Source organism: Penicillium psychrofluorescens, assembly GCF_964197705.1.
Source record: "Penicillium psychrofluorescens genome assembly, chromosome: 2".
Lineage (NCBI taxonomy): Eukaryota > Fungi > Ascomycota > Eurotiomycetes > Eurotiales > Aspergillaceae > Penicillium > Penicillium psychrofluorescens.
In genome coordinates this window covers 403,561-430,322 of record NC_133440.1, presented here as the reverse complement: position 1 = coordinate 430,322, position 26,762 = coordinate 403,561, and the positions used below count along the sequence as shown (strand labels likewise).

General features: G+C 50.4%; 10 protein-coding genes across 10 annotated transcripts; 6 read left to right on the top strand and 4 right to left on the bottom strand.

Annotated features, from left to right (window-relative positions):
• Positions 1 to 1,719: 1,719 nt before the first annotated feature.
• PFLUO_LOCUS2360 (uncharacterized protein) lies at positions 1,720 to 3,339 on the top strand (the record flags this gene model as incomplete). Its single annotated transcript, XM_073779492.1, has 1 exon — positions 1,720 to 3,339. The coding sequence occupies one exon, from the start codon at positions 1,720 to 1,722 to the stop codon at positions 3,337 to 3,339; it is 1,620 nt and encodes a 539-aa protein (XP_073636441.1).
• Positions 3,340 to 4,020: 681 nt separating this feature from the next.
• Positions 4,021 to 5,985, top strand: PFLUO_LOCUS2359 (Aromatic/aminoadipate aminotransferase 1; the record flags this gene model as incomplete). Its single annotated transcript, XM_073779491.1, has 7 exons — positions 4,021 to 4,191; positions 4,254 to 4,290; positions 4,359 to 4,390; positions 4,455 to 4,665; positions 4,722 to 4,798; positions 4,849 to 5,673; positions 5,728 to 5,985. The coding sequence occupies 7 exons, from the start codon at positions 4,021 to 4,023 to the stop codon at positions 5,983 to 5,985; spliced, it is 1,611 nt and encodes a 536-aa protein (XP_073636440.1).
• A 967-nt stretch (positions 5,986 to 6,952) lies between these two features.
• On the top strand, positions 6,953 to 9,617 carry PFLUO_LOCUS2358 (uncharacterized protein; the record flags this gene model as incomplete). Its single annotated transcript, XM_073779490.1, has 3 exons — positions 6,953 to 7,402; positions 7,451 to 7,735; positions 7,785 to 9,617. The coding sequence occupies 3 exons, from the start codon at positions 6,953 to 6,955 to the stop codon at positions 9,615 to 9,617; spliced, it is 2,568 nt and encodes an 855-aa protein (XP_073636439.1).
• A 276-nt stretch (positions 9,618 to 9,893) lies between these two features.
• Positions 9,894 to 11,238, top strand: PFLUO_LOCUS2357 (uncharacterized protein; the record flags this gene model as incomplete). Its single annotated transcript, XM_073779488.1, has 2 exons — positions 9,894 to 10,076; positions 10,135 to 11,238. 2 exons carry the CDS (start codon positions 9,894 to 9,896, stop codon positions 11,236 to 11,238), a joined length of 1,287 nt encoding a protein of 428 aa, XP_073636438.1.
• Positions 11,239 to 11,463: 225 nt separating this feature from the next.
• PFLUO_LOCUS2356 (uncharacterized protein) lies at positions 11,464 to 11,808 on the bottom strand (the record flags this gene model as incomplete). The annotated part of the gene is made up of 2 exons (XM_073779487.1): positions 11,464 to 11,603; positions 11,664 to 11,808. The coding sequence occupies 2 exons, from the start codon at positions 11,806 to 11,808 to the stop codon at positions 11,464 to 11,466; spliced, it is 285 nt and encodes a 94-aa protein (XP_073636437.1).
• Positions 11,809 to 14,936: 3,128 nt separating this feature from the next.
• Positions 14,937 to 15,598, bottom strand: PFLUO_LOCUS2355 (uncharacterized protein; the record flags this gene model as incomplete). Its single annotated transcript, XM_073779486.1, has 2 exons — positions 14,937 to 15,052; positions 15,103 to 15,598. 2 exons carry the CDS (start codon positions 15,596 to 15,598, stop codon positions 14,937 to 14,939), a joined length of 612 nt encoding a protein of 203 aa, XP_073636436.1.
• Positions 15,599 to 17,132: 1,534 nt separating this feature from the next.
• On the top strand, positions 17,133 to 18,164 carry PFLUO_LOCUS2354 (uncharacterized protein; the record flags this gene model as incomplete). Its single annotated transcript, XM_073779485.1, has 1 exon — positions 17,133 to 18,164. The coding sequence occupies one exon, from the start codon at positions 17,133 to 17,135 to the stop codon at positions 18,162 to 18,164; it is 1,032 nt and encodes a 343-aa protein (XP_073636435.1).
• A 779-nt stretch (positions 18,165 to 18,943) lies between these two features.
• PFLUO_LOCUS2353 (uncharacterized protein) lies at positions 18,944 to 20,753 on the top strand (the record flags this gene model as incomplete). The annotated part of the gene is made up of 3 exons (XM_073779484.1): positions 18,944 to 19,301; positions 19,355 to 19,432; positions 19,492 to 20,753. 3 exons carry the CDS (start codon positions 18,944 to 18,946, stop codon positions 20,751 to 20,753), a joined length of 1,698 nt encoding a protein of 565 aa, XP_073636434.1.
• Positions 20,754 to 21,092: 339 nt separating this feature from the next.
• On the bottom strand, positions 21,093 to 23,039 carry PFLUO_LOCUS2352 (uncharacterized protein; the record flags this gene model as incomplete). Its single annotated transcript, XM_073779483.1, has 6 exons — positions 21,093 to 21,208; positions 21,261 to 21,351; positions 21,407 to 22,143; positions 22,197 to 22,338; positions 22,401 to 22,670; positions 22,728 to 23,039. The coding sequence occupies 6 exons, from the start codon at positions 23,037 to 23,039 to the stop codon at positions 21,093 to 21,095; spliced, it is 1,668 nt and encodes a 555-aa protein (XP_073636433.1).
• Positions 23,040 to 23,809: 770 nt separating this feature from the next.
• Positions 23,810 to 25,458, bottom strand: PFLUO_LOCUS2351 (uncharacterized protein; the record flags this gene model as incomplete). Its single annotated transcript, XM_073779482.1, has 8 exons — positions 23,810 to 23,965; positions 24,092 to 24,549; positions 24,598 to 24,638; positions 24,689 to 24,730; positions 24,891 to 24,909; positions 24,954 to 25,277; positions 25,324 to 25,397; positions 25,448 to 25,458. The coding sequence occupies 8 exons, from the start codon at positions 25,456 to 25,458 to the stop codon at positions 23,810 to 23,812; spliced, it is 1,125 nt and encodes a 374-aa protein (XP_073636432.1).
• Between the last annotated feature and the right edge of the window lie 1,304 nt (positions 25,459 to 26,762).

Sequence of the window (26,762 nt, the reverse complement as noted above, 5' to 3'; positions counted from 1 at the left end):
GGCAGAATCTTTGCTGGTAAATAGCCCCTTCAGCCAATCCATGGCCGTTTAAATGAGGCTGCAATGGTTACAGCCCGACAAGAAGATTGGAACACAGCGAATGTTCAAGTTATTGATCCAGCAACCACCGGCTGGGCCTAAAATGGATGTCAGTATGCAGTCCTCCTCGCTTCAGGGATGGCATACTGTGCGTTTAAGCGGTGACAAGATGCGAAATCTCTCTCAGACGCGTTTGAGCAAGCATGAGTCCATGTTCACAAACGATCGAACGGTGAGTGGTATCCATCCCCTAGTAGTAATCGGCCTCACCGCTTTCGCGTTTCCATTTATAGACTGAGGACCTGTGAGTTTCCTGTCATGATTAATTTACCGTTTCCGAATTAACGCGTCAATACACCGCCACGTTTTTTCCACCATGAACTACACTAGTCAATGTGATCGAAAATCGCAAGATAGAAGAATTCTGGCATCTGAGTATAATCTAGCTATCCCTTTTATAATACAGAACGCATAGTAAGCGAAATGAGCGCACAATGTTAGGAATGTAAAAAAAGCAGTTTAGTGCTGTACAAAACTTTTACCCAATAGTCCAGAATAATCCTTGTCAAACACAACCATTCAATCAAGTGTGTTTATATCATTTGCAGGTAGCGTGCATTAGCGCGCTTTCGCAATATGAGGAAGGGCTTTCTGGGCATTTCTAATCCTGAGCTAGTAGGTTGAATGATATCACATTTATCTCACCCACTAATCTCTCTAGCGTAACCCGTCTATGGCCATATTGGCATTGATCTGCCCAGGAAGCTTTGAGAAGTTTCCAAGCGAGGGAAGCACGTCAAAGATTTGGCGCAGCAGAATAACCTCAATGAAAACCTTGTGCGCCGATCAATGTCTTATGCTGCTACCTACCATGTCTTCGTTCAGGAAAAGCCCGATTTCTTCGTTCAAACAGCTGGCTCGTGCATCTGACTAAGAACGAGGGCATGCGTTCTTGGATGATGGGGTGCGGGAGAGTTACTATACTCTTAACTCTATACTCCACTCCTCCATCCACCCTACGCAAAGATAACAGAAGAGAGTGTTCTGATGAAGAAAGACAAGATCGTTCGGTCCCAATACCTGGCAAGCTGCACAAATATTCGCGGGGGGTGGGGAACAACAATAATGATCGGCCAAGAATCCTGCAGACCGCCCACGCTATTCCGAGTCTCGGGATTGTCGCCGAGCCTAATCAGCAAATCCCCCCTCACTGTCAAGATTCCCCTCATTTTGAGCATTTATCTTCGCAGCTCACCCGAGGGCTTTGTCTTGTCACTTGTTTTATTGCTCTTCAAACTCGGCCTCTTATTATAGACTTTCGTAACAACGGATCATGTATGTGCAAAGTAATCGTGATCGCATTGCGAGTCGATAGCTCACCTGCAGCTAGGGTTTATACTGCGTCCTTTGCTTTTTTCGAAGCTCTCTGGGAGGTCAGTTCCCACAGATATACTTCGTTCATCATTGCAATGCTGACTAAATACTAGGGCGGCGTCACCCATGTCTTTGTCAATCTGGGTTCGGACCACCCCTCCATCCTGGAGGCTATGGTGAAGGGCCAGAAGGAGAGGAGAGATCGGTTCCCTACTATCATTACTTGTCCCAATGAGGTCAGCTCTCTATTTAAAAAGAATTGCTGCCTGCAGCAGAGCTAACGTGCGCTAGATGGTCGCACTGTCAATGGCCGACGGCTACGCCCGCTTGACAGGCAAGCCCCAAGCGGTGATCGTCCATGTCGATGTCGGAACGCAGGGACTGGGTGCCGCAGTTCATAATGCCTCGTGCGGTCGTGCACCCGTTCTGATCTTCGCTGGCTTGTCGCCGTATACAATCGAAGGAGAGAGCCGCGGCTCCCGCACCGAGTATATCCACTGGATCCAGGATGTGCCAGACCAGAAGCAAATCGTCTCGCAATACTGTCGGTACTCGGGGGAGATCAAGACCGGCAAGAATGTTAAGCAGATCGTCAACCGTGCATTAAAATTCGCTACTAGTGACCCTCAAGGCCCCGTATACCTTGTCGGTGCCCGAGAAGTGATGGAAGAGGACATTGAGCCCTATCAGCTGGACCAGAGTCTCTGGGGCCCCGTTGCCCCGGCTGCTCTACCCCGTGACGCAGTGAACATGATCGCATCAGAGCTCGCAGCTGCTAAGAGCCCCTTGGTTGTCGCTGGTTACAGCGGCCGGAAGGCACAGGCTGTGGTGGAGCTGGTCAACTTGGCGAATCACTTTAAAGGCATCCGAGTCCTGGACACCGGCGGAAGCGATATGTGTTTCCCTGCCAATCATCCTGCTTGGCTCGGGCTGAGATACCCGGGTCATGAGGCCATGAAGACAGCCGACGTGATTCTTGTGATCGACTGCGATGTCCCCTGGGTTCCTACCCAGTTCAAGCCTGCACCATCAGCCAAGATTATTCACATCGACGTGGATCCACTAAAGCAGCAGATCCCCGTCTTCTACATCAATGCCATGGCTACCTTCCGTGCCGACGCTACTACGGCGCTCAAACAACTCAACGAACATGTTTCGTTAGATGACTCCCTTCAGCAATTCGTCGTCTCCAAGCAAAATGTCACCATGGGCAAGCGCCGGGAGGTGGAGTATCTGCAGCGACGGAAGGCCATCTCCGCTCTCGCCGTCACGCCCGCAGGCGGCAGCAACGCGGCCCTGAACATTCACTATCTCATAGGCCAGGTCCGCAAAGACTGCCCACAAGACACAATCTGGGCCATCGAAGCCGTAACCCTGACTCATATGGTGGGCGACCAAATCGGGGCCACTCTGCCGCAATCATGGATCAACTGTGGTGGCGGTGGTCTTGGCTGGTCAGGCGGCGGAGCACTGGGCATCAAGCTTGCGACGGACGTGCAGCACGGCGGACGCAACAAGGGCAAATTCGTCTGCCAGATCGTCGGCGACGGGACCTACCTGTTCTCCGTACCGGGATCGGTGTACTGGATTTCACGTCGCTACGGGATCCCCGTGCTGACCATTGTCCTCAACAACAAGGGCTGGAATGCGCCGCGACGGAGCATGTTGCTTGTCCATCCGGAGGGCGACGGCTCCCGCGCTACAAATGAGGACCTCAATATCTCCTTCGCGCCGACGCCGGACTACCCGGGCATTGCTAAGGCAGCCGCTGGCGGCGAGATCTGGGCTGGTCGCGCTGCAACTGTGGCCGAGCTGGCGCAGAAGCTGCCTGAGGCGATTCAGAGCGTGCTGGACGGGAAGGGTGCTGTATTGGAGGCACAGATGGATGGCACGGTTGGCAAGTATGTGGAGCGTGCGAATCTATAGAACCGAGTCTTTAGTTCGGTTAGTCGATGCAAAATTGACTACTCCATTCACATTCTACACCGTACAGCTCAAGTTTGTCCTCCAAACAAGATGCATAGCAGTGTAGTTCCTAGCCCACTCCCCTGTCCCGGACTCCGTTCCGATAAAGCTGTCCGATGCCGGGGTTAGCCTTATCTAGGCGATAGGCAGGAACCAAAAAAAATATTTGTGGCCCGCCCATTCGGCATTCGGCCTACACTAGGCGATCGTAGTTGCAACCCGCCCCGCGCCTTGTCAATGACAGGGCGCACAACCAAAGCTGTGTTGCCCTCGCACAGGCATGCATTAGATAACAGAAATTGGTGAGGGGAATCAGACTCTCGTAATAAGAAGCTAAATGTAGAGCATCAAATGCGGTGAGTCACTATTATTGGCTGCCGGAAACGCCGAGGGCGGCGCGGGTATTCTAGTTGTCTTGTCCACTCCGCCTCTTGTCTCCTCGCCTCCGTCCACTCTCTTCTTCCGCAACAACCCTTTGGATCGCGAGATTGCCGCTTGAACTGCTATACTCTGCGTCGCGAACAGCTACTGGGCCTTTCTAGCAGATCAGCTCTCTACCAACTCACCTAAAACCGATCTGCCCGCACACACGACGCTGCGGAATTACACTCCGGCTTCGCACCATTCCTCGCCCCAATCACGATGAGCCCACCCGCATCACTCGAAGTCGATTTGGTAGGGGTTACGGACACCTCTGCGATTTTCGTTCCGGACCCGTTGACAGTCAATGGCGTGCCGGGGTGGCGGGAGAAGATGGCGCAGATGCCCACTGGCGTCGCGGCGGCGTGCAGCAGCGATATGTTCAAGAGCCCGGTATGACTGCATGGAATAAATGTGCCAGAGAAGAGATGCTGATAAGGATCATGTTGCGCTAGAGTTGCTATAACAAGCCCAAGGCTAAGCGATTTGACCGTATGTTGCTACTCCTAAAACCATCTATGCTTTTGCGCCGCTCCATCTAACTATATTTGTCTCCACAGATCTCCTGTCTCTCGAGGCCAAGTCGCGCCAGGTTCGCATACCGAATTATACAAAAATTGCAAAGGCATGAAAGCTGATAATTTTGCCCTTTCCAGTCGTCCACGTTGAAGGGCGCGGCCCGTTTCCTGAAGAACCCGGGCCTCATCTCCCTTGGCGGTGGTCTGCCCTCTCCCGAGTACTTCCCATTCGAACATCTCGACATCAAGGTGCCCACCCCTCCCGGTTTCTCCCCCGAGGCTACCCAGAAGACGGGTGAGGTTTTGCGGGCTGGCAAGCATGATATCCAAGAAGGAAAAAGCCTGTACGGTATGTGATATGGCAAAGTAGAAGTGAAGTGGTCACTAATTGAGTGTCGTTTGCAGACCTCGAAATTGCAATGAACTATGGCCAAGCTACGGGAGCGGCCCAATTGCTCCGATTTGTGACCGAGCACACCGAGGTGAGTTTTTCCAGACCTTTAAAATCCTTGACCGTGTCTGATCGAAACAGGTCATCCACAACCCCCCTTACTCGGACTGGCAATGCTCTCTGACTGCTGGTAGCACCTATGCATGGGATACGGCACTGCGGGTGCTATGCGAGCGAGGCGACTACATCATTATGGAGGAGTACACGTTTGCCAGCGCCGCGGAGACCGCTTTCCCCCAAGGTCTCAAAGCGCTGGGCGTGCCCATGGATGAGCAAGGCATGATTCCGGAGGCTTTGGATGACCTTCTCAGCAACTGGGATGCAAAGGCCCGCGGTGCGCGCAAGCCCTACGTGATGTACACCATTCCAACGGGCCAGAACCCTACCGGAGCGACCCAGTCCGCCGAGCGCCGTCGGGCTGTGTACAAGGTTGCGCAAAAGCACGACATCTACATCGTCGAAGACGAGCCCTACTATTTCCTGCAGATGCAGCCGTACGGTGGCGAGGGCGCTAAGCCCCTTCCCCCACCTGCCACCCACGAAGAGTTCATCAAGTCTCTGGTTCCGTCTTTCCTGAGCATGGACGTCGATGGCCGCGTGCTGCGTCTCGAGTCCTTCTCCAAGGTCGTTGCGCCTGGCACCCGTGTCGGCTGGATTGTTGCCTCGGAGGAGATGCTGGAGCGCTTCGTGCGCACCTTTGAGGTCTCTTCGCAGAACCCCAGCGGCATCTCCCAGATTGTGCTGTATAAGCTTCTGGACGAGCACTGGGGCCACTCGGGCTATTTGGACTGGCTGATCAATCTGCGCATGCAGTATACCGGCCGTCGGGACTCAATGGTTCACGCCTGTGAGAAGCACCTGCCTAGAGAGATTGCTCACTGGGTTCCTCCGGCGGCAGGCATGTTTGTAAGTCTACCAGTCCGACCGCTAATATTTGATCAATGCTAACCAATTGTACAGCACTGGATTGGGATCGACTGGCGCAAGCACCCTGGCATCGCCTCTGGCAAGACCCGTGACCAAATCGAAGAGGAAATCTTCATGTCAGCAGTCGACAAGGGCGTCCTTGTCTCACGCGGGAGCTGGTTCTTGGCCGACAAGTCGGTTGCAGAGGATAAGATGTTCTTCCGTGCTACCTTTGCTGCGGCGTCGTCTGAAAAGATCTCCGAGGCCATTAGTCGATTTGCTGAATCTCTGCGGGCGCAATTTGGTCTATAGATGGAGCCTTATTTGCTTGCTTGGATGCTATATAGACAGGCTGAAGTGTATTCAGTTGAACATGTAGAGGCTCGTTGAAAATGCAAATAGATCTGGCGAGGTCCTTTCTCGGATACTGGACAATATATTTATAATTATGCTTTTATCAATGAATACTCCATTTATTTCAGTCTTTCGGTCAAAGTCTCAGAGAATCACTTCTGACTCCTCTCTTCCAACGGCGTAGAGCTGAGCGACGCTATCCCCAAATGGGACATATCACGTGACCATTTCCCTTCGTCGCCAGACACATAATGTTATTTGGCAATCATCAACACCATCTCAGCACTTCCTGCTGTCCAGTACATCTCTCTTGAATACATTGAACTATTGATCCTCTCCCACTCGGCAGTCCTGGTTGTCCCCGCCATTGTTTTCCAACACCAGTCGCGCCACGGAGGTCCCCTTCGTCAGGGAGTCTGGACTGCGGCCTGTCGCATGACGCAGTTCGGCCGATTTCCTGTTCTAGATGCTCTATATTGGGCTGATGGCACCTGACTACCACTTCGAGTAAGTCCATTCATTCATATACTTTCCGGTTGTGGCTTTCATTCCCCTTGGGCACCGCTGAGACTGTCCGGTCCGTAAGATGTGCCACATTCTTACCTGGGTCGTGCACCTGCGCGGGATTTGATCTAATTGGCTAATGCATGTATAACAATATGACAGTCTTGGTCATTGAACATCACATTCTGCTCATCCGTCGGGTCGCCAACCGGTCTGCGACCGGAAGTCAGCTTCCCTGTCTGCTGATGACACCGCCATAGGTTAGTATGCCCGATTTCTGGTTCCGCAGTTGTCTTGTCGGTGTCATTTTCTCTAAACTCATACCCAGAATATATCATCGAGTGCGGATACCCCCACTGCTGTGTGTTGAATACACCATTTCACGCATCTTGCACCTGACATCCGGCACTTTCTAATCAAAATGGAGTTACGGGGGCCACGTTTGTTGGACCCGTCGTCCGCATCCGCGATGGCGGCGATTACGAAACACAAAGCCGAAGCCATCAAGCTAGCGCGTGAGCAAGGGCAGGCTGTTCGAGAAATGTGCCGTCGCGCCAAGACCGAAGTTCCGCCGTATGAGTTCGAGGAGCTGATCGGCAAAGGCGCCTATGGCCGTGTCTACAAAGGTCGACAAACTCCTTCGGATCAACTGGTGGCCATCAAGGTTTTGGACATCGACTCTTTGGATTACAAGTCTCTTCGTGATTTCAGAGATGAATCCATCAAGGATTTCATCCATGAGACCAAAGTCATGAAGCAAGTGAAGGACTCCGGGGCCAAGAATATTAACGAGCTCATTGAGGCTATATCTATTCACTCGCAACTGTGGCTGGTTTGCGAGTACTGCCCCGGTGGTAGTGTTCGGACTTTGGTATGGTGTCCTGCTTTCATCCCTGGGAATGAATTTTGACCCCATCAGATGCGTGCGACTAGCGACAAACTGGATGAAAGATACATTATTCCCATTGCCCGTGAACTCGCTGTCGGACTCCGCGCTATACACGACGCTGGGATCATTCATCGCGACGTCAAAGCTGCGAACATTCTAATTCACGAGGAGGGGAGATTAGAAATCTGTGACTTTGGGGTAGCAGGTATTCTCCAATCCCAACGAGACAAACGGTCCACATGGATTGGAACGCCACATTGGATGCCCCCAGAAATGTTTGCAGCACGAGGTGAGGCGCATCAGTACAGCAGTGAAGTAAGTATCTCGTTTATTTTCCGTGACAAGTTCGCGCTGACCCGTTCAGATCGATGTATGGGCATATGGATGCACACTATACGAGTTCGCCACAGGGAATCCGCCTAACTCGGGCCTACGGGAGCGCATGCAAATCGGCCGTCAATTGAATCGCAATACCCCTAAACTGGATAGCGACAGATACAGCCAGGGTCTGAAGGATCTCATTTCATTTGCACTCGAGTCAAATCCTTCCTCTCGACCCACAATGGCAGACATTCTTGCGCATCCCTATCTTGCAGATACCGATGAAGCATATCCCACATCCTCGGTCAGCGAGCTGGTCCGAAATTACTATCAATGGTCTCAAAGAGGAGGCCAGCGCATTTCCCTATTCCATCCCGGAGGTGCTGCGGCTGCAGAGCTTCCCGGTGCCGAAGAATCGGAAGATGATTGGAGCTTCAGCACCACAGATGGCTTTGAAAGACGATTCTCTGTCATTGATCTCGACCAAATTGCGGCATCCTTGGCCCAGATGGAAGAAACGATCAGCCCCACCTCACCGGCCGCTGACATTGATTTTACCGATGATGTCCCCTTATCTGATGGGGAAATGAACCCGGAAGAAAAGGCAAACTTTGACGAACGAGTGCGTCGAGGTGCCGCGGCAATGGAGGGACTTTTCAACGAAGAGTTACCGAGTTACACTTATGAAACCAAGAATGACTTTGTGCCGATCGACCCGTCTCCACCATCTACAGACCTTCCCCTTCGCACGGAAACCGATCGCTCTTCTGTCACCTCTACCTTCATCGACATCGACATTGGCTCATTTGATTCTTCACACTATGCGGCCGGTGCTGCGGCCCCGCAACCTTTCCAGCTAGCGGATGCTGATACCATTCGCGCTAACCGAACCTTTCAACGCAACTCCAATGAACCGACTTCGGAGATCGATTCTCTGCATGAGACTTTCAAACCCCAGTCAGGGCCACGGCCTCCGACGATGGATTGGAAGTTTCCAACCTTCACTCCTCCAGAAGAAGAAGAAGGAGAAGAAGAATCTTCCCAGAAGAGCAAAGAAATTTCGGTCCCAGAGCCTATCCAAGAAGAACCGGCCCTAGACCCGGCCCTGGCAGAGAAGCGTGCGACCATGGAATGGACATTCCCTGTCATGGCCGCTCCACCTGAGGAACTGGAGACAGTCATAGAGACGGATCGCCATGATACCGTCAAGGGGCCTGTTCCGAGTCTCCAGCGACAAGCCACAGATGATTCGGCGATTTCCCGTCCATCAACATCCGCCTCTAACAAGTCCACAATGTCCGACTCAGATTACGATCCGTTCCGGTTTGATCGACCAGCAACCCCGGAAGGAACAACCTCCGGTCAGCATACCCACTTTTACAATGAAGAATTCCCCGCGATGATGGAAACGATAGGGTATAACGAATTTGAAGCGTCAGGACTCCTCGATGGACCGGGACCAGATGAAGAGTCCCAGCCCCTTTGGGAAGACGACAAGGAGGTGATGACGCCCAGTTACATGCCATTGCGAACCGCTATCCCGCAGCGCGAATCCTCGACTGGGCCCTCGGCCTCGTCAACATCGGAGCCGGGATCTCCGATCTTCGAGGCCCTGCCAACTGCCCGTCGTGAGCCTGACTCGCGAGCCACCATTGTGGGATCAGATGACCTGAGCGCTATCTCATTTCCAGCCCTTGTTCCTCCCAGTGCGGAGAGCTTGATGGAGGGTGTCGACGATGGCGTGTTGACGCTGGAGCTAGATCGCTTGCTTGGCGACTTTTTGGATTCCCTATCAGCTACGGGCGAGGCGCTGTCCAAGGCAAGACTTGGATATGACGAGAACAGGACAGATGACACCTCTGAGCAGGCTCAATGAAGGTGGTGAGCTGAGGCTGTATAGTTTTAATTAAACAAGATCATGCTCTGGAGTAGGTTATCTCTCGTAACCAATTTTCGCAGAATCCCAAGTAAGGTGTGGCGTTGCTTTGCCCTACTTCCTATTTGGGCGTGGACGTGTTGTGTTCCTCCCACCTCGACTTCATGCTTTCTCCAGTCAACGGCCTCCCAAGTCGTTCTACCCTTTCTTTCCCTTTTTATTCTCCCACTCACAAGCCTCATACACTCCTTTCTTCATTCTGTCCGTATCGCCATCATGAACATGGATATCTCAAGCAACTACTCCCTTCTGTCAATTTCGTTCCCATCCACGCCGCGCCCTCACACTCTAGATGAATGGAAGGACGCACTCAACGGCATGAAGCAGCTCTACATCCAGCGCCAGTACAAGCAATGTCAGGTGCGCTCTATGGAGCTTCTTGCAGCTGCAATGGAACCTGTTCGTGCCTTCGAGTTATATACTACCCGTCACTTGCCTAATATACCTTGCTCTCCAGATGAACCCTGTCCACAAGACCTATCTCCATTTCTACACCGCACTCTCGTACGAGTTTCAGGGTCGGGCGGCCCATGTTTACTCCAGCAACAAAGTATCCCTGTTGCGCCTGTCGCTCGATCACTTCATCTCATGCAATGCCGCTTTACCAGACCTCATTCCGCTGTCGAGTCTCGAAGGGAAACCTAATATGTCTGTCTACGCTAAAGCCTCTTCTAGTGAGTATGGCCTCTTCCCATCTCCTGTCCGCAAGTCCCTCGTCAGCAGCATCACACGCATGATCGACAGTTCTCTGCTCAGTGCTGGGGAAGATCCCTTCATTTCAGACCCCGGACTCAGCCCCGAGCCTAATGCGACACTGTCTCCGTACAAGCTCCCCCAGGACACTAAGGAGAACAGAAGTGGGCGTCTCATCCCCTCGCCGCTCAGAATCAGAAAGTCCTTTGTTGACATCGCAACCTCCAGCAATGCTGCTGTGACAACCAAAGATCACTTGAGTAAGACCATCATTCGGCCAGAATGCTCGAATAGATCCCTTCCACCTCCGCTGCCACTCAGGGTTGTTCCCGCCAGTCGTCTAAATACCAATAACCAACGGCCGAATACTGCTTTTCAGCCAAAGCCTTTGTTTTCCAAACACACCAACACAAATACCGCAAAGGCACAGAAGTCTACAGACAAGCATGGCGAACCACTTTCTTTTCCTCGTGCAGCAGCCATCGCCCGCTTCAACAACAACGTCGAGTTCCTGCGGTCTCAGATTAATTCGAGTATTACTTCCCTGCAATCCCAAATCGACCACATCAGGGAGCTGCAGCAGGCCCGTCGTGCCCGAAGCATCCGACGCTGTGCATCATTCTGGACATTCAGTCCTATTAAACATGATGATGTCTCTGACCAGATGGAAGACGATGGCTGTAAAAAGATAGTGGACTGTTTTGGACAGCCTCTGCGGAAGGAAAGCAAGGAGCAGCGCATCGCCCGCCTACGGGCCGAAGGCTGGGATACGGTTGGATTGCGGTCTTATCGTAGTACTTGGAAGGGTGCCGAGTATTATCAGGAGTACTGTAATGCTGTTTTGGATGAGCTTTACCTGGATTTGTGACGACTTGAGCATATTTTGAGGTGCTGCCTGGATGATACCAAGTGACGAGATCTAATGCGATTATTGTGGATTTATGTTGGATGTCACAAAGATGGGAGGTGCAATTTGACGAAAGTGAAACCTCGTTTGATGTGTGAAGAATACAGCAGTGCCAGATGTTGACTTGAAATATCAATAGCCAGTCAATCCAAGTGCATTGTATTAATCCCTCAGACTATAGCGGAGTCACAGCGTCTTGCCCAATGTCGACCCAAGTCCCTCTGCAGCTCCTCCTTTTCCAAATGCTGCCCCAAACTGAGTCCCAAGCTGATCTTGAATCTTGCCAAGATCCTTACTCTCACACAATTGCTTGCTCGTCAAGCTTTCTGCAGAGTGATAGTCAGAGATATGTAATTACGAATGGGACAAGAGCATTGGGAACGCACTCTTCAATCCATACGACATTTTCGTCTCTCCCATATAGCCCAAAAGTATCTCCTGTAGCTGTGCCTGCAAGGGATCCAGATAGCCGCAGACCCATGCGCCGATAAGGAAGAGTTGGGAGACAACGTAAAGGAGGAAGTAGGACATTGTAAAGATTTTTCTGTAAAGATATTTCTGTGTTTGAAGCTGGGGGTTGGAAATGGTTGAAGTTCAACTATTTATTGGCATCTTTATCTCATCTACGCGCCTATGACGTCCGACATGACGATGTCTTGAGGTTCCAGCCCCGGTTGTGTGGCTTGGTCCACGAATCAAAAGACCCATCGATATTAAAACGGGGCCTGATCCCTGTTTAATCTATTTACAGCAAAATATGAAAGAACCTGACTTTAAAGCGGTTTAATGAAGGACCGAGTCTCCGTTCTCTCCCATATAGAGGCAATCTGGAAAATTGACCCTGTGTCATAGTGGGTTAATAGAAATTCAATAACTAGAGAGCGTGCAAACATACCAAAAACCACCGTTAAAGCCACAATAATCGGACGCCATCCAGTCAATCGCGGACAGGTCAGCCGCTGCATCGGTAGACGGGGTGTTGAGTTCTGGTGCGTCCAGAGGTTGTAGGAGCAAGTCGACAACCGATTGTAGAGAACGTTTGGCCTGAGCAAATAATTTGAAATTTCCGTCGTTCGGACTATGCAATATATCCATGTGCGCGATCAACACGGAGAGGCTTTCAATTGTCTGTCGCCGGTGGGAGACATCTATGTGCTTCAATCGAGACCGAGATGACGGTTGCAAAAGATAAAGGGCAAGAGCCCCCGCTGCAGGTAGAGCACACGAGGCAACCTACATGGCATTAGCAAAGTGAGACGGTGCAGACATGGCGCCGAAATTACATACTCTCCAAGCTAATGATATGAAGCCTAAACTTGGTAATTGTTCTCGGCGTACCAAGGCCTCGTTGACCCAAGAAAGGAGTTCGCTTGCAGACTGAAATAAGGCTGACTGTTCGATACCATGTCGCCAAGCTGCCCATTCGATCAAAAAGACTGATTGAAGATAAAACAGCCGAATTTGATGTAGGCACTCGGTTTCCCGACGAGATCTTGAACCGTGCCATAATTCATGCGACGATATTATGAGGAAGCGAGGAAGCTTGGCCCATGCGTCACTGATTTCGCCGCGCAATTCACTGGATCTTGTCAGTCAAAATAATTTAACCAAGAGTAGGGAACGCCGTACAATATCCGCTGTTGTACATCGGATACATTCTGGCCGAGGAGTAGCTCGAGTGTATCTTCTCGGATCATCGCAGTGGTTGTGGACCATCGCAAGACTGCGCCCATCCGAATATGGCCCTGCGTGTTCCATCCATCTTGGTCCAGCTTTCCCAGTTCTTTATTGAGATCGTCACCTGTGATGGAATACATGTTCTCATCAATGTCAAGGGGAAAGTTGATGCAACAAAATCGTTTACTCATTCGAGGCGGTCGCCCGAGAAATGTTGCTAGGCTAACGTCAATTCCGTATAAGCGAGAGATAATGCGCTTGCGCACTTCACACAGGAAGAAAGCAGCATTGTATCCCTGCTGGGCATTTTCGTGAAGTCCAGCGGCAAGCAGAGCCCCTGCTGCATCGTTCAATCGACGCCATGTCTTGAGGCCTGCAGCACAGTCAGTCCATTATGCTCTTGGTATGCAAAGGTTGTATTTGTAGCATACTTTGATCTCCATAGAAGACCGACTGAAATTGAAATGTTTGGTATAGAAAAATTATATGAACGTCGTTGAGTACATCTAAGGACTCGCAAAAGGCTGCGCATTTATTTCCGAAATGAACAAAATTCATCCGCAGCGTCTGTCGGTCTTGCTCGGTGTTGTACAGAGCGTGTGGTGCGCGTAACTCTGTAGCGGCAATTCTATATCTAGTGTCAGCCATTTTGTATCAATCTGTTAAACGGACATGCCGAGTACAGCTTTCAGTACATACCCAGCAAGCGTCAGGATTACTCCCACTGTCTCCCAGCGTAAATTAGAACCCGTATACCGACCGACAAACTCCTGCAATGTCATCGAACGGTGGATATCCACGTCTCGGCTGCTATTCTCAAACAAATGACGCGACAAAGTAAGAAGGTCCTGTTGTCGGTTTTCAGAACGCCGTAGACGTGCTATCTCTTCCGTGATTGAGTCAACAAATGGCTGGACAAGGAACGCGCCAACATGCGACTCCAGCCCATTCCCTGTCCACTCGGAGAAAATCTGCCTGAAGGTGTTGTCAATGGCGGAGTTGAGAAGTAGTTCTAACAGCTGTGCTCCCTCAATTGTTGATGTGCTGTTCATCGAGTGGTCCGCAAAAGAGGTCGGGCCTTCGCCATCCCGACAAATTGATAAGCTAGGCTCCGGCTCCCTAAACAATGTGGTTCGCTCTCGCAGATTATCCAGTACAGAATTCAGAGATGATGAGCCCTGGAACCCCGGATTGGGATATAGGCTGACTGGCAGAGCTGGTTCGACGGTTCCTACATCTAGCATCGGCGCAGGCTCGAAACCTCGCAGACGTCTGAACAGAGATTAGAAGGGATTAATCCTGTGGTTAACTACAGAGCAAACATAACTCACCGCAGATCTGATAGCCGGGATACCATAGAGGACCGACTCCGCTTGAATGCATTCTTTCTGTAAACACATTCATCGGGGATGTCTCTGCTAACGCAGCGAGAGCAAGGGTGTTGATGGTCGCAGGCCAATTTGGACAGTCGACAGGCCTCGCACGATGCAATCCTTGGTGGACGCTGTGCCCTGGCCCCGTTCGAGCGATTAGACATTGTGAATTGACGGTCTCGGAGAAAGATCCATGCTGACGGCCAAAATATTTCGGCGTGTTCAAAACGAGCGATAAGCGGGGGACTCCGCTATCTGGGGTAAACTAAACCAATTGGAGTTCCGCTACATGATAAGGGGGACAGATGAAATAATTTTGTTGGCTATTGGGTATTTGATTTAGCAGACATGGCAGAGATGTTAATTCCAGAATGCTTTTCTTTTGCTAATCTCGAGGAGTACCCAACCACCCCATTGCCTAGAACTGTACATCCCACCGGCCGAGGTAACCAATTTACTTGGATGGCTTTAATGTTGGCAAAGATCCCTCCCAAGTCGGCAGTGCTCTTCCTTCCCAATAACTCTCAATAGGCCGCGAATCAGCCTTTCTCTGTACCTGGGTTGCCACCTTCTCATTCTCGCGCCAGACTCGAAGGATATTCCTTCCCACTAACTGATGCACTTGATCATCCGTTGCACCACGCCGCATGACTGCTTCAATGAGCCTCGGATATGCGGAAACATCTTCAATCCCAGTAGCGACGCTGCCCGTTCCGTCAAAATCGCTTCCTTCGAGATGTCAATAGTGAGTTGTAACAGTGAAGAAATGTCTTACCAATTCCAACATGATCCCAACCTGCAACAGATGCTGCATGATAAATATGGTCCACCACATCTTCCACATTCGCTTTGTCTGGGTCATCCGGTCGAACGAACTTTTTTGCAAAAAAGATCATGATTAAACCACCATTCTGCTTGAGCATTCGAAGTACATCATCAGGTACATTTCGAAGACTCTTTCCAATTGAGTAGCACCCGGAGTGGGAGAAAATGGCTGGAGCTTGTGTCATGGCCAGCACATCTCGCATTGTTCGGTGGGATGTGTGAGAGAGGTCCACCATCATCCCTAGACGGTTCATCTCTTGAACGGCGGCCTTTCCAAAATCGCTCAATCCGTTGTCCTTGCCAGTCTCGGTAACCGTTGAGGCTGCTGTAGCAAAGGGGTTGTCACAGTTATGGGTGATAGTGATGTAGCGAACTCCGATATCATACAACTGCCGGATAACAGCAATTGAAGATCCCACCTGGTGCAGTCCTTCTGCACCAAGCATCGAGGGAATTTTTTTCGACTTGAAAGCTCGTCGGGCACATTCTGCTGTCTCGCAGTACCGCAGTTCGTTGTATTCGGCAATTAATCGCTTTGCCACGTCCACTTGCTCAAGCGTGTCGCGGACGCTATGCTGGAAATTGGGGATTAATTCACTTTTTCGACAGTGTCGCCTAGGAAGAGCTTACATTTGGGTCGTCAAGGTGAACGATACGTGGACACTAATCTGTCTGTTAGAGCACGTCAATGTTTAAATGTTTATAGTCGGGACTTTACCTCAACAAAGACAGACCAGAATTGACCACCTACTTTTCCTTGCTTCATCCGCTTAAGATCCGTGTGGGATGCAAGGCCTAAGGAGCCGTTAGCGTCAGCTCTCAGAATTGTTAGTTATCTCAAATGGATCAGTTCTCACCCTGGCGGAATGGAAGGTTATTTCCATAAATTTGATTGTTCAGCTGGAGCCGGACAAGAAATGGCAGGTCGTTATGTCCGTCTATGAGAGGCGTCTCTGAAAGAATCCGAGCTGCTCTGGCTTGATAGTCGAGTGGATCAAACTTTTCTCCGTATAACATATCTTTTGATTTCATTGCCAGCCATATCGTTATAGATACAGAAGCAATAGCGATAATTCTGAGAGGATTCCACGTTCTTGCTCTGTGTTGGTTGAACACCACCACCTGTCCACCATTCTTGCGAGTTGTCCTCTCCACCAATACCGAGTCTGGTGGGGGCTGTGGCTTTATTGTGCTGGTGCGATCCATTGATAGCCAGGTGAATGCTTAAGATAAGATGTTGATATAAAAAGGAAGTGAGAAGATGCCAAGAGGGTCCGAACTGCGTATGCCTTGGTACTTGAAAATATTAATTACTCCACTCGCATGGGCACGCTCTTTTGAGAATCGGTGAAATTATCGTATTTCCAGCCTAGTATTACATGCAGATATTGTTAAGCTCTAACAGAGGGCCCACTTACATAGAATATTTCAGCGATTCAACAAATACACCCACACTGATATATTCTCCTATGCTCTCCGGAGTTCAAGATCTGCTGCTCACGATAAACGATTCTGGCGCAGTCTGCCTTTGATAGAAAAAATCCGCTTGGCTAAATTTACCAAAGAAATTCGTACCCCAAGATCATAATCTGCCATATAGTGCGCTAGTTTCACTCCTCTTCGGACAGAAATCGGGGTGTTGCACTTGGCCGGAGAGACGACTCCTATCTTTCACCAATGAACAACTTCGGAAAAATTATGAGCCACTGGCCTAAGTTCAAGCATTCGGTCGCATCCACTTTCTCCACTCTCTTTTAGTTAGGAGAGCTTTGTGCCGAGCAACAGGACAAGTGGGTCTCGGAGAGAGAACGGAGAAGATGATGGCCTAGCCGGGATATTACTGCGAAGCAGGATCTCCTCATGCTGTTAGCGTCAAATCAAAGCTCTATACGAGCGCGTCAGGTGTTTTGCAATACATAAGGATCCCAGCATGGCGAGCTATTGATTGAACCAAGTTGCCTGAACAGCTTTTAAGACACCATGTTATCATTTTTGTCCACACATATTGCAATTGCACTTGCTCTGGGTGCTGCTTCTGCACTCCCCAGCCCGGCGTCGAATGTTCCCCGCTCCCGCACAGCCACCCAGGCTGCCTACATCGATGTATCTGTCGCAACATTATGGACCGATTCCAGCAAACCGCGCGCCATAGACCAGCTGGCCCTGACGAACCCGGCGCGTATCGAGCAATGGCTGAATTCCATGAATGTTTCACAGTACCTCGATCTCACCACTGACAGCCGCACCCAAACCCAGGCATTGTATGGCGCCCGAGTTGATATCCTCGACGAGAAGAATGGCTGGTACGAAATTGCTGTCCCTGGAGAGCCCACCCCAAAGAACAACCTTGGCTACCCCGGCTGGGTCCCTTCTGCTCAGGTGTCCTTCGACACCGGCTATGGTCGGCTGCAGTCGAGCAAACCATTTGCACTGATTGACAAGGTCGCGACTACTGCCATCTATCGAGATGCCCAGATGAAATCAAAGTTCATTGAAATCAGCTATGACACCAGACTGCCAGTCCTCGGCCATACCGGGGAAGCCATCCAGGTCGCAGTTCCTAGCGGTGGCTCAGCTTACTTGCCAGCACACGAGGCAACTGTCTATGACTCTGAGTCTGAAATTCCATATCCATCCAAGCTGAGTCTGGTGAATGCGGCGAAGCTGTTCGTCGGTCGACCGTATCTATGGGGCGGCGCATCAGGCTTCGCTTTTGACTGCTCTGGGTTCACCCACACCCTCTACCATGCGCATGGCATCACCATTCCCCGGGACGCCGATGCTCAGGCAGATTTTACTGGTCATGGCGTACGAGTTTCCAAGGCGCAGCTGGAAGCGGGCGACCTTATCTTCTACGCGAGCAACCAAAGCGATCCAAGTACCATCTATCATGTGGCGATGTATGTAGGCAATGGAGAGATGGCGGAGGCTTACGATGCTGGTACTCCGGTGAGGTTCACATCTGTGCGCCTCAGCGAGGACTATTGGGGCGCTGAGCGGTTTCTGAAATAAGAATGAAACCAGCGGCCGGGTTTAGAACAGCGCCGGTGATTTTCAATAGTGTGGCCCAATCAATGAATTTATTGCCTGATAATGTTGGAAAATAATTCGGTGAACACGCGACCTTTGAGACTCAAGTCTGGTACTACAGTTAAGCACCTTCTTGATTTGATCAACGTGTGCAGAGAACCTTGGGAGGATATCGCCGGAAATTGGCGAAAAGGCTTAGTCTAAATTCAAGCACTAAAAGTGCCCCGTGGTTGAAAGAAAAAGTGGCTTCGCACAGCTGGTACTACCGTACAGTAACCAATGTCGCCTCCCGCTTGGGCCTCTTTCCCCACCAGGCACCCGGTCCTGACCCCCCTGTCCTTATCACGGAGTTAACTAGCCGATGCGACAGCAACTGACCGATCATCAGGCGTTCCGCTTTTCTCAGGCGTTCCGCCCTTCTACATAGTCGGAGTTTGAGATCTGATTATTCGAATTAATGAATCTTTCGGAGAAAACGATAACAGGCAGGTACGTAACAGGCGTAGAGCTTATCGTTGCTTGTCGCTGGCCGACAAGACTCCGACCGAAGTTTGTAATATGGGCCCCGTAATTGGAAAAAAAGCATTATCCTGCACGGCCCAGTTGGGACGCTTAGCCCCGGGTTTCTCGGGCTCGGACCATTACTGGAACCGTGTTGTTCTCCGCATAAGATCCCAGCCGTCGCCTCCTTTTTCTTGAAAAAAAGGACGCTCGTGAACTTTTGCGCACAATAGTTTCGTTGCTATCGGAATCCAGAAGTCATGGACGAAAAGCTGGCCGAAAAGCCAGGGTCCTCCGACCCTCCTCGGTATAGCACTTCTGAGGTGCCGGCGAGCACGCTCATCAAACCGCAAGCCCGCATTCCATACGATTCGAATGTCACGTTCGAGGAGTACAACTACTATGCGCAGAAGACCAGAGAAGAGGAGGAGACTCTGGAGGCTCCCGTCATGGATATACGCCGGCTGCTCAGGAAGAAGCACGAGGGTGAGCAAGATGTCGTGCCCACCACCCACCTGACGGAGGAGGATTTCACCAACCCCGAGAGGAGAATTCTTATCACGGATGAAGAGTGGCTCAATGCAAGCCGTTCGGCCAGGTCCGCTGGATGGGGTGCTTGTGAGTGCAGAACAAGATGTGTGAAACTGCTTCGGATCTGACAGTAGCAACAGGCTTCTATTTGATTACAACTGACATCCTGGGACCGTATGGATCTGGTTTCGCAATGGGAACATTGGGGTGGGGACCAGGTGAGCCAAATATACTTACACCACGTCTGTATATGTCCGGTTTATTGATTAAATAATAGGCATCGCGTTCTACACGGTTTTCGGCTTGATGGTCGGTTACTCTGGGTATCTCATCTGGCGCGTCTTCTGTGGTGTCGACAGCCATCAATTCCCGGCCAAGAACTATGGCGATCTTGGTTTTAGGACGTGGGGCCGCGGTGGTCGCTACGTGACCAACGTCTTACAGGGTCTTTCATTGCTCCTGCTGGTGGGCCAGGTCACACTCCAATTTGGCCAAAACATTTCTCAGATGTCGAAGTTCAAGCTGTGCTACGCCGTCTGCCCGGCCATCTTCGCCATTGCAGGCTTCTTCATCACGCAGATCCGGACTCTTAGAGCGTATGGATGGGTCGCAAACCTTTGCGTGTGGCTCAACATCTTCGTCATTTTTATGACCATGGGTGTTCTGGCGAATTCCGAGCCGAACTACTCTGTCGCGGGGTTAGGATCATCAGGTGCATCGGTAGATCCAGCGAGTATCACGAAAGTGAACGGGACATACCCTCCCGTTATGCACTACACCAATATCCCCCCCGACGGCCTTGTTGGCTCAATCAACGGCATGCTAAACGGAGTGCTCGCATATGCGGGGGCCCAGCTGTTTGTGGAGTTCATGGCTGAGATGAAGCGCCCTCGCGACTTTATTAAAGCCATGTGGCTTGCACAGGCCTTCATCTACAGCCTTTATCTCACCTACGGTTGTGTCATCTATCATTTCCAAGGACAGTATTCCTACGCTCCGGCCTACCAAGGTATCAGTGTCTACTCATGGCAAACTGTCGGAAACATGATCACGTTGATTGCTGCTCTCATCGCCGGCGGTCTTTATGGCAACATTGGTATCAAAGTCGTCTACAACAACATCTTGCTTGATATATTGAAAGCACCACCGCTTACAACCCGGCGTGGCAAGATCATCTACGGCCTCTTGGTTCCGGTCTGGTGGATCATTGCGTTTATCATTGCCGCTGCTATTCCGGATTACTTCGGCTTTGTTAGTGTCATGTCTGCATCGCTGCTCCTGAATCTGTCCTACACGCTGCCTCCTTTGTTTGCGCTGGGCTTCGATGTCCAGAAAAACGCAGTCCAAGTGGAACAGGGCGAAGGATTTGACCCAATTACAGGGCAAGTCAACAGAAATGCAACTGGTGTCAAGAGATGGATCCGCGGCTTTTTCGCTGGCGGTCTATTTCAAGTCTCAATTAACATTTGGCACGTCATCTACTTTTTGGCTTCATTGTCTATGTGCGGACTGGGGATGTATGGGGCTGTCTCTGGTTAGTATTTCTCCTCGATCTCTTGTTCGCCATCTAATCTCCGTCTTAGGCATGATCGGGACATTCGCCGCAAATCCCCAGCTGACCTCGTTTTCCTGCCATTCGCCACTCGACCTCAGTTGATCCTAATCTGAAGAATTGGTCTCTTCCCGTTAGGTGCAATCTAGCTAGTCCCACCTACAGCTATCTTGTTATAGTATTATGGCGGAATTAGTGTCAAGTTGATTTTCAGACAATGAACAATGAATTGTGGTTCGGCTCTAAATTTCGTCAAAATAGACAGTGAACTCTAATTTTCGAAGCAAGGTGAATGAATCTCAAATAGAGCCAAAATGCCATTATGCCTAGTGTTTGAGACAGTTATCGATTGTCTTGGTCATTTCAAGACACTCTTCATCTCGCATGGTCGGAGTGAAAACCTGGATTGCACACGGCGCGCCTTGAAGGGTTTTAAAATCATCTATAGTAGTCTTGATCAGTAATATTAAAGGCAAAGCAGACGGAATCCCTACATGGTGGTGCAGCCTGGCCCGAATGAAGTTCGAAAGTAGAGTTCGCATCTGCCTCTCCTGCTTTCCCGTAAGGAATAATGCACGAGGGATACTGCAGAGCACCATGGTCAGTCTTTTGCCCCAAAGAGGGTCACCTTTCTACTCACATCAAGAAAATTCAGCAAACAGGTATATGGTGACAAGCCATACTTGTCATGAGGAACAGCCGTCCCCTGCGCGCCTGGTGCCAAACAAATGTCCAGGTTAAGTCGCAGCCACATCTTCCTCCAAACCTCTCGAAACCCTGCTCGTCGGGTGTTTAGAAGCGCTAGTTTGCCCATACGGTCCAGGCCTTCAATGTTTCCCAGGGTGCTTTTCTGGACCTGTTGCAGTGCTTCTGCCTGCTGCTTCATATACAAGATTGCAGGCGCGAAAGGCTCACCCGCCGCCGCGATCAGTTGAGCAGCGTTAGGGTCCAGGCCAAAGAGGTTCCAAGCTACCTCGTTGATCTCTTCGAAGTGACACTCAGCTGCATCCAGGGTAATTATTTCATGACCCTGCGCTTCCAAGACGCGGGCTGCTTCGCCCAACACTCGTTTGACAGGCGGATGGAGAGGATACACCAGACTCTCGGGCAAAACTCCAATTCGGAGGGTCGGTTTGGACGCAATTCGTCGCCAGGGCACATCAATAACGGTGGAGTCATATAGGGCAGGCTGTCCATCAATAACTTCTCGGCAGAAGATCTCCAGGGCATCCATATCCATGGCGAGCGGCCCAGCACAGGACAGTATAAACTTCAGGCCGCTGGTTGTGCAGATTCTCGTACCTCCGTTGGGAATCCGGCCGGTACTGGGACGGAAACCGTATGTTCCACAGCACAAAGCAGGGATTCTGATCGAGCCTAAAAGTAGGTTAGAAACTCAAGCCTGCATGGAATGTTTGGAAATATCCAACCGCCAACATCAGTTCCCACACCCAAAGGTGAGCCTCGGAGAGCCACCAAAGCACCTTCGCCACCACTGGATCCTCCTGGACCAAGCAACGTGTTCCGTGGGTTTAAAGTACGCCCGAAAACATTGTTTTCACACTCGCAGGTCTAGATACCCCGGTCATTCTAAGTAATTTAGGGTCTTTGGGAACGGTATAGGAGAAACGTACCATCATTGTCTGAGGCACGTTTGTTTTCACATAGATCACGGCTCCCAGTTTCAAGAGAAGATCAACCAAAGGTGAATTGGTCGTCGAGGTCTCATCGAGAAAAGCAACCATTCCAATGGTTGCCTGAGTGCCATTGACATGGAAAGAGTCTTTGATGCTCACCGGAAGACCATGGAGCGGTCCAACTGTCTTGCCCTGTGCCTTTTGCTCATCGAGCCATTGGGCTCTTTCTCTGGCTTGGGTGAACATCGTCTCTGTAAGGCATGACACCTAGCCATTTGTGAATTATTAAACATTGGTCGGGTACAAATGAATCTATGGCCATACCAATTGTTGCGCAATAGCAGCGCGTTTGGAAAACGCGAGTGTGACTTCCAAAGCGGACAGTGTACCTTGACTGAGTGCTGCCAGAAGTTGAGACACCGTGTAATCTTCAGTGATAGTCAACTCTTGTTCGGTCAAGATACCAGATTTGCGAATTGTCTCGTTGCCAACAAAGTCGTTTTTGTTCTCTGACAGTGGATATTGGAAGGTGGATTTCAACTCATCCGAGAGTCTCCATTCTTTCGGTATGGCTTCACAGCATGTCTCTCGTTTATTGGCTACCTTCTGGCGCCAGTCGATCTCGGCTGACCCCATATTTGGCAATGTGGCAAGATACGATGGGATTATGAATGAAGTGTACTGGGATGAGTTCTGGGGAAACACTCTCTTAAGAATAAATACATGCCTAGGCACGTCGGATGCAAAAGAACGCCATGTTTCACTTTGGCTTAGTAACCTCAAGCTTTCTTGAGTTATCTCCCAGTAGCCGACTATGCGCCGGCTCGGCATGGCCGTTCATTGGTGAGATGCCAAAGGCGCCCGAATTCGTCGCATCGACACCCCCCACAACGTGGACCTGCGCAGATTGCCATCTTAACATCTGCTCGTAGCATATTATTCAAGCTGCCTTACTCTACGTAGAAGGTCAAACTTGTATCCCGACCAAGGGTTTGAAGGTATAACTAGCCGCCTACGGTTGCGTAATCGAGATAGCGAGCGAGCGGGGTAGTTGGAGATTTACCCTGGCAGAATCGACAACTCTTGAACTGGTTATTCAACATGCAAGCTCTCCCCTTTTTGGCTCTCCTCAACTCGGCCTGTCTGAATTGCCATCCGCTTAAAATGTCGGGGTGCCACCTTTAGCGCATATAGTTCATCGAGTCTCTCAAACGAAATTCCCTAGTGCCATGACTTAGTAAAATCCGCGGAAGTAATAAAAAGGTCTTACCTTTGTTTCCGGGTATAAGAACCATCCTCCAATTGCAGCAATAATCCCCGTCCCCAAGAAGATGAATCCGACTTTGCCACCCAAGTTTCCTGCATCAGGGTTGATCTGTGGGAGTCGTTAGCAAAATATATGTAAATCAATGCCCGTCATCTCTCACCATATAGGGGATGGTAAATTGCATGATAAGCCCCCAGACCGCATTTGCAATGGTGACCAGTCCCTGGGTTGCACCACGAAGACGCATTGTGGCAATTTCCGACGCCAAAACAAATCCAGTCGCCCCAATGGATAGCTGAAAGATGATTGCCCACAAGTAAATGAAAACAACAATGCCCCAACTGGCTTTGTTTTGGTCTGGAACGCAACCCAAAATTCCTATGATCAGAAGTATGACGCACAATGCAAATTGGGGCCCGACGATTAGGGCTCGACGGCCGAGGATCTCCGTCAGAGGGAAAGCTGCCATACTGGACAGGAGCATCACAATATAAAGAACCACGGATGCATCGAAATAGTTTTTCACGTGGATCAAGTCAAGGAAATATGTTGCATAGCCGATGACAAAAGTAGCGCCAATCATCTGCTGAGCGCTAGCAGCAAAAATGGCAGTGAAGGTTCGTTTGCGATTCTTGCTTTCAAAGCACTCGACCTCTGCTGATACGTCGATTCCTAAAAATTTGTGTTTGTCTGTCGTTCCTTGAATCTCGGTGGCAATGCGGATTTCTTCTTCCATTCTTCGAATCTCAATGTCGTAAAAATCGTCATTCTTGAAGCCGTAGACTTTCTTCAACTCCTTTTTGGCTTGTGTGGTTTTTCCACATCTGACCAGCCAATACGGGGATTCGGGGAAGAAAAACCAGCCTGCAGTGAGAATGACTATCCAAAATGTTAATATAGTAATGGCATGGTTGGTTGTTCACATACGAGGGAAGATGTACATGGCCACCACCGGGAGCCACCATTGCCTGCAATGCCGAGTTAGCTACAGCACAGCGCCCATGAAAAGGTCACTTACCACTTTCCATCGATGTAGCTTCCTCCCTTTGAGATTACGACACTTTTAATGACATTAGTAACACAAGCCACGTATTTGAGGGAAAGGAAGTTCTGACATCGCAAACTGGCCAAACACAATGCTAGTATTGAAGAAACACAGGAAGAATCCTCGTAACTCTGGCCGGCATGTTTCTCCGATCCAAAGAGGAGAGATAGTAAACATTGCGCCAATAGCAATTCCTGGTTGATGTCAGAATTGAGAAACGCTTTGAAGGTTCACTCACCGTTGACCCCTCTGCCAGCGAGATGTGTTCGCCAATCTGTCGCCAACTGTTGCAAGAGAATACCCGCAACGGATATCATCATTGCCACTAGGATTCCTGGCTTGCGACCAAATTTCTCCAGTGAAGGGGCAACAATAAAGGTGGTGACGATCTCGCATGCTGGGGCAATCGAGCTCCAAGCCGAAAGGTAATGCGCCGGTATAAGATAGTCTCCTGATGGCTCAAGGATACCGAATTGCTTCTGGAATGCGGGTAGCGCGGCCAATTGGCCACCCGCGACAATGTCGAAGCCCTGCATCATAACACCACTCGACACCCAGAACGCTAGTACGGTGAGTTCATGTCCGATTTTTACGGCAGGAAGACGTACTCCAGAGAGCAAATCGCCACTGTTCGCGAAGCATTCGCCATTTCTTATCGGGGTTGATGACGGTGTAGTCAATTCTGGCAAGAAGTCAGTCACTGCAACCTGCCGGAGAACATGGTTTTCGTACTCGTCGGTCATCGTGATAGATCTTCACTAATGTAGCGTTGCATCATGTTACATCTCCGGGGGAAGCCTATGTCATTATATATGCAGCAGCCACGATGCATGCTCGATCTTCCCCGTGGGGGTAGGCGGAGTCTGGGGTTGAGAGTTTATGGGTCTCGCGGAGTGGCGAAGATGCTCCGCGATGCACGGTACATGCCGAGATCGACCTGGCGGCACTTGGCAACGGGCGGTTGTGTATAAATCGTGCATGGATCAACAATAATGTTGTTCTGAAATTCATCACAGACATGGAGTTCCATCGCGCCAGGCCATCTCTGCATTTCACTGCTGCTTGCTGGATCAACGACCCGTGTGCTCCGGGCTATGATTCGGCGACCGGCTTGTACCATGTCTTCTATCAATGTAAGCTGGATGGCGCTACGGCTAGGTTTGACTAATACCGTACAGGTAATCCGCATGATACTGAATGGGGCTCGATGTCTTGGGGTCATATGACCAGCAAAGATCTCGTTTCCTGGACGCCCGCGGCTAGGCCCGCCTTAATTCCTGACAAGCCTTATGATCGCGATGGAGTTTTTACAGGGTGTATGGTACCACCCGCAAATTCCGAGCAAGGATCTCTGAAGGTTGTCTACTCTTCAGTCCGCCGTCTGCCTTTTCACTGGAGCACACCTCCATATCCTCGCAACGCGGCTGGATTGGCAATCGCCGAATCAGCTGATGGTGGTGAGACATGGACGAAATCTTCAGAAAACCCTATCTTGCTGGGTGAGCCTCAGGAACTTGAAGTGACTGGCTTTCGTGATCCCTTTCTAGCAGAGTGGCGTGCCATGGATAATTTTCGTGAAAAAAAATCCCTGTATGGTCTTGTATCAGGTGGAATTGAAGGCTACGGACCAACAACCTTCCTATATTCTGTGCCGCAGGACAACCCTGGAGATTGGCATTATTTGTGTCCCTTGGTCAATATGCCCGCTCGATTCCAGCCCTCGCCAAAATGGTCTGGGAACTTCGGTATCAACTGGGAATGCACAAATTTCCTAACCCTCGGATCCGAAGACAATAATCGCCTGTGTCTCATTATTGGGGCTGAAGGGGATGTAGAACGTGAACACATTCAAATTTTCGAACCCAATAAACAGATTCTTCCGAGAACTGTCCGTTCTCTGCTGTGGATGTTTGGCGATTTGAATTCCGAGAACAATCTGCCTCGGGTTGACTACACTCATGGAGGTTATTTGGACTGCGGGTCATTGTATGCCGCTAATTCATTTTTTGATCCGGTGTTTAAAAGACATATCATGCACGCATGGATT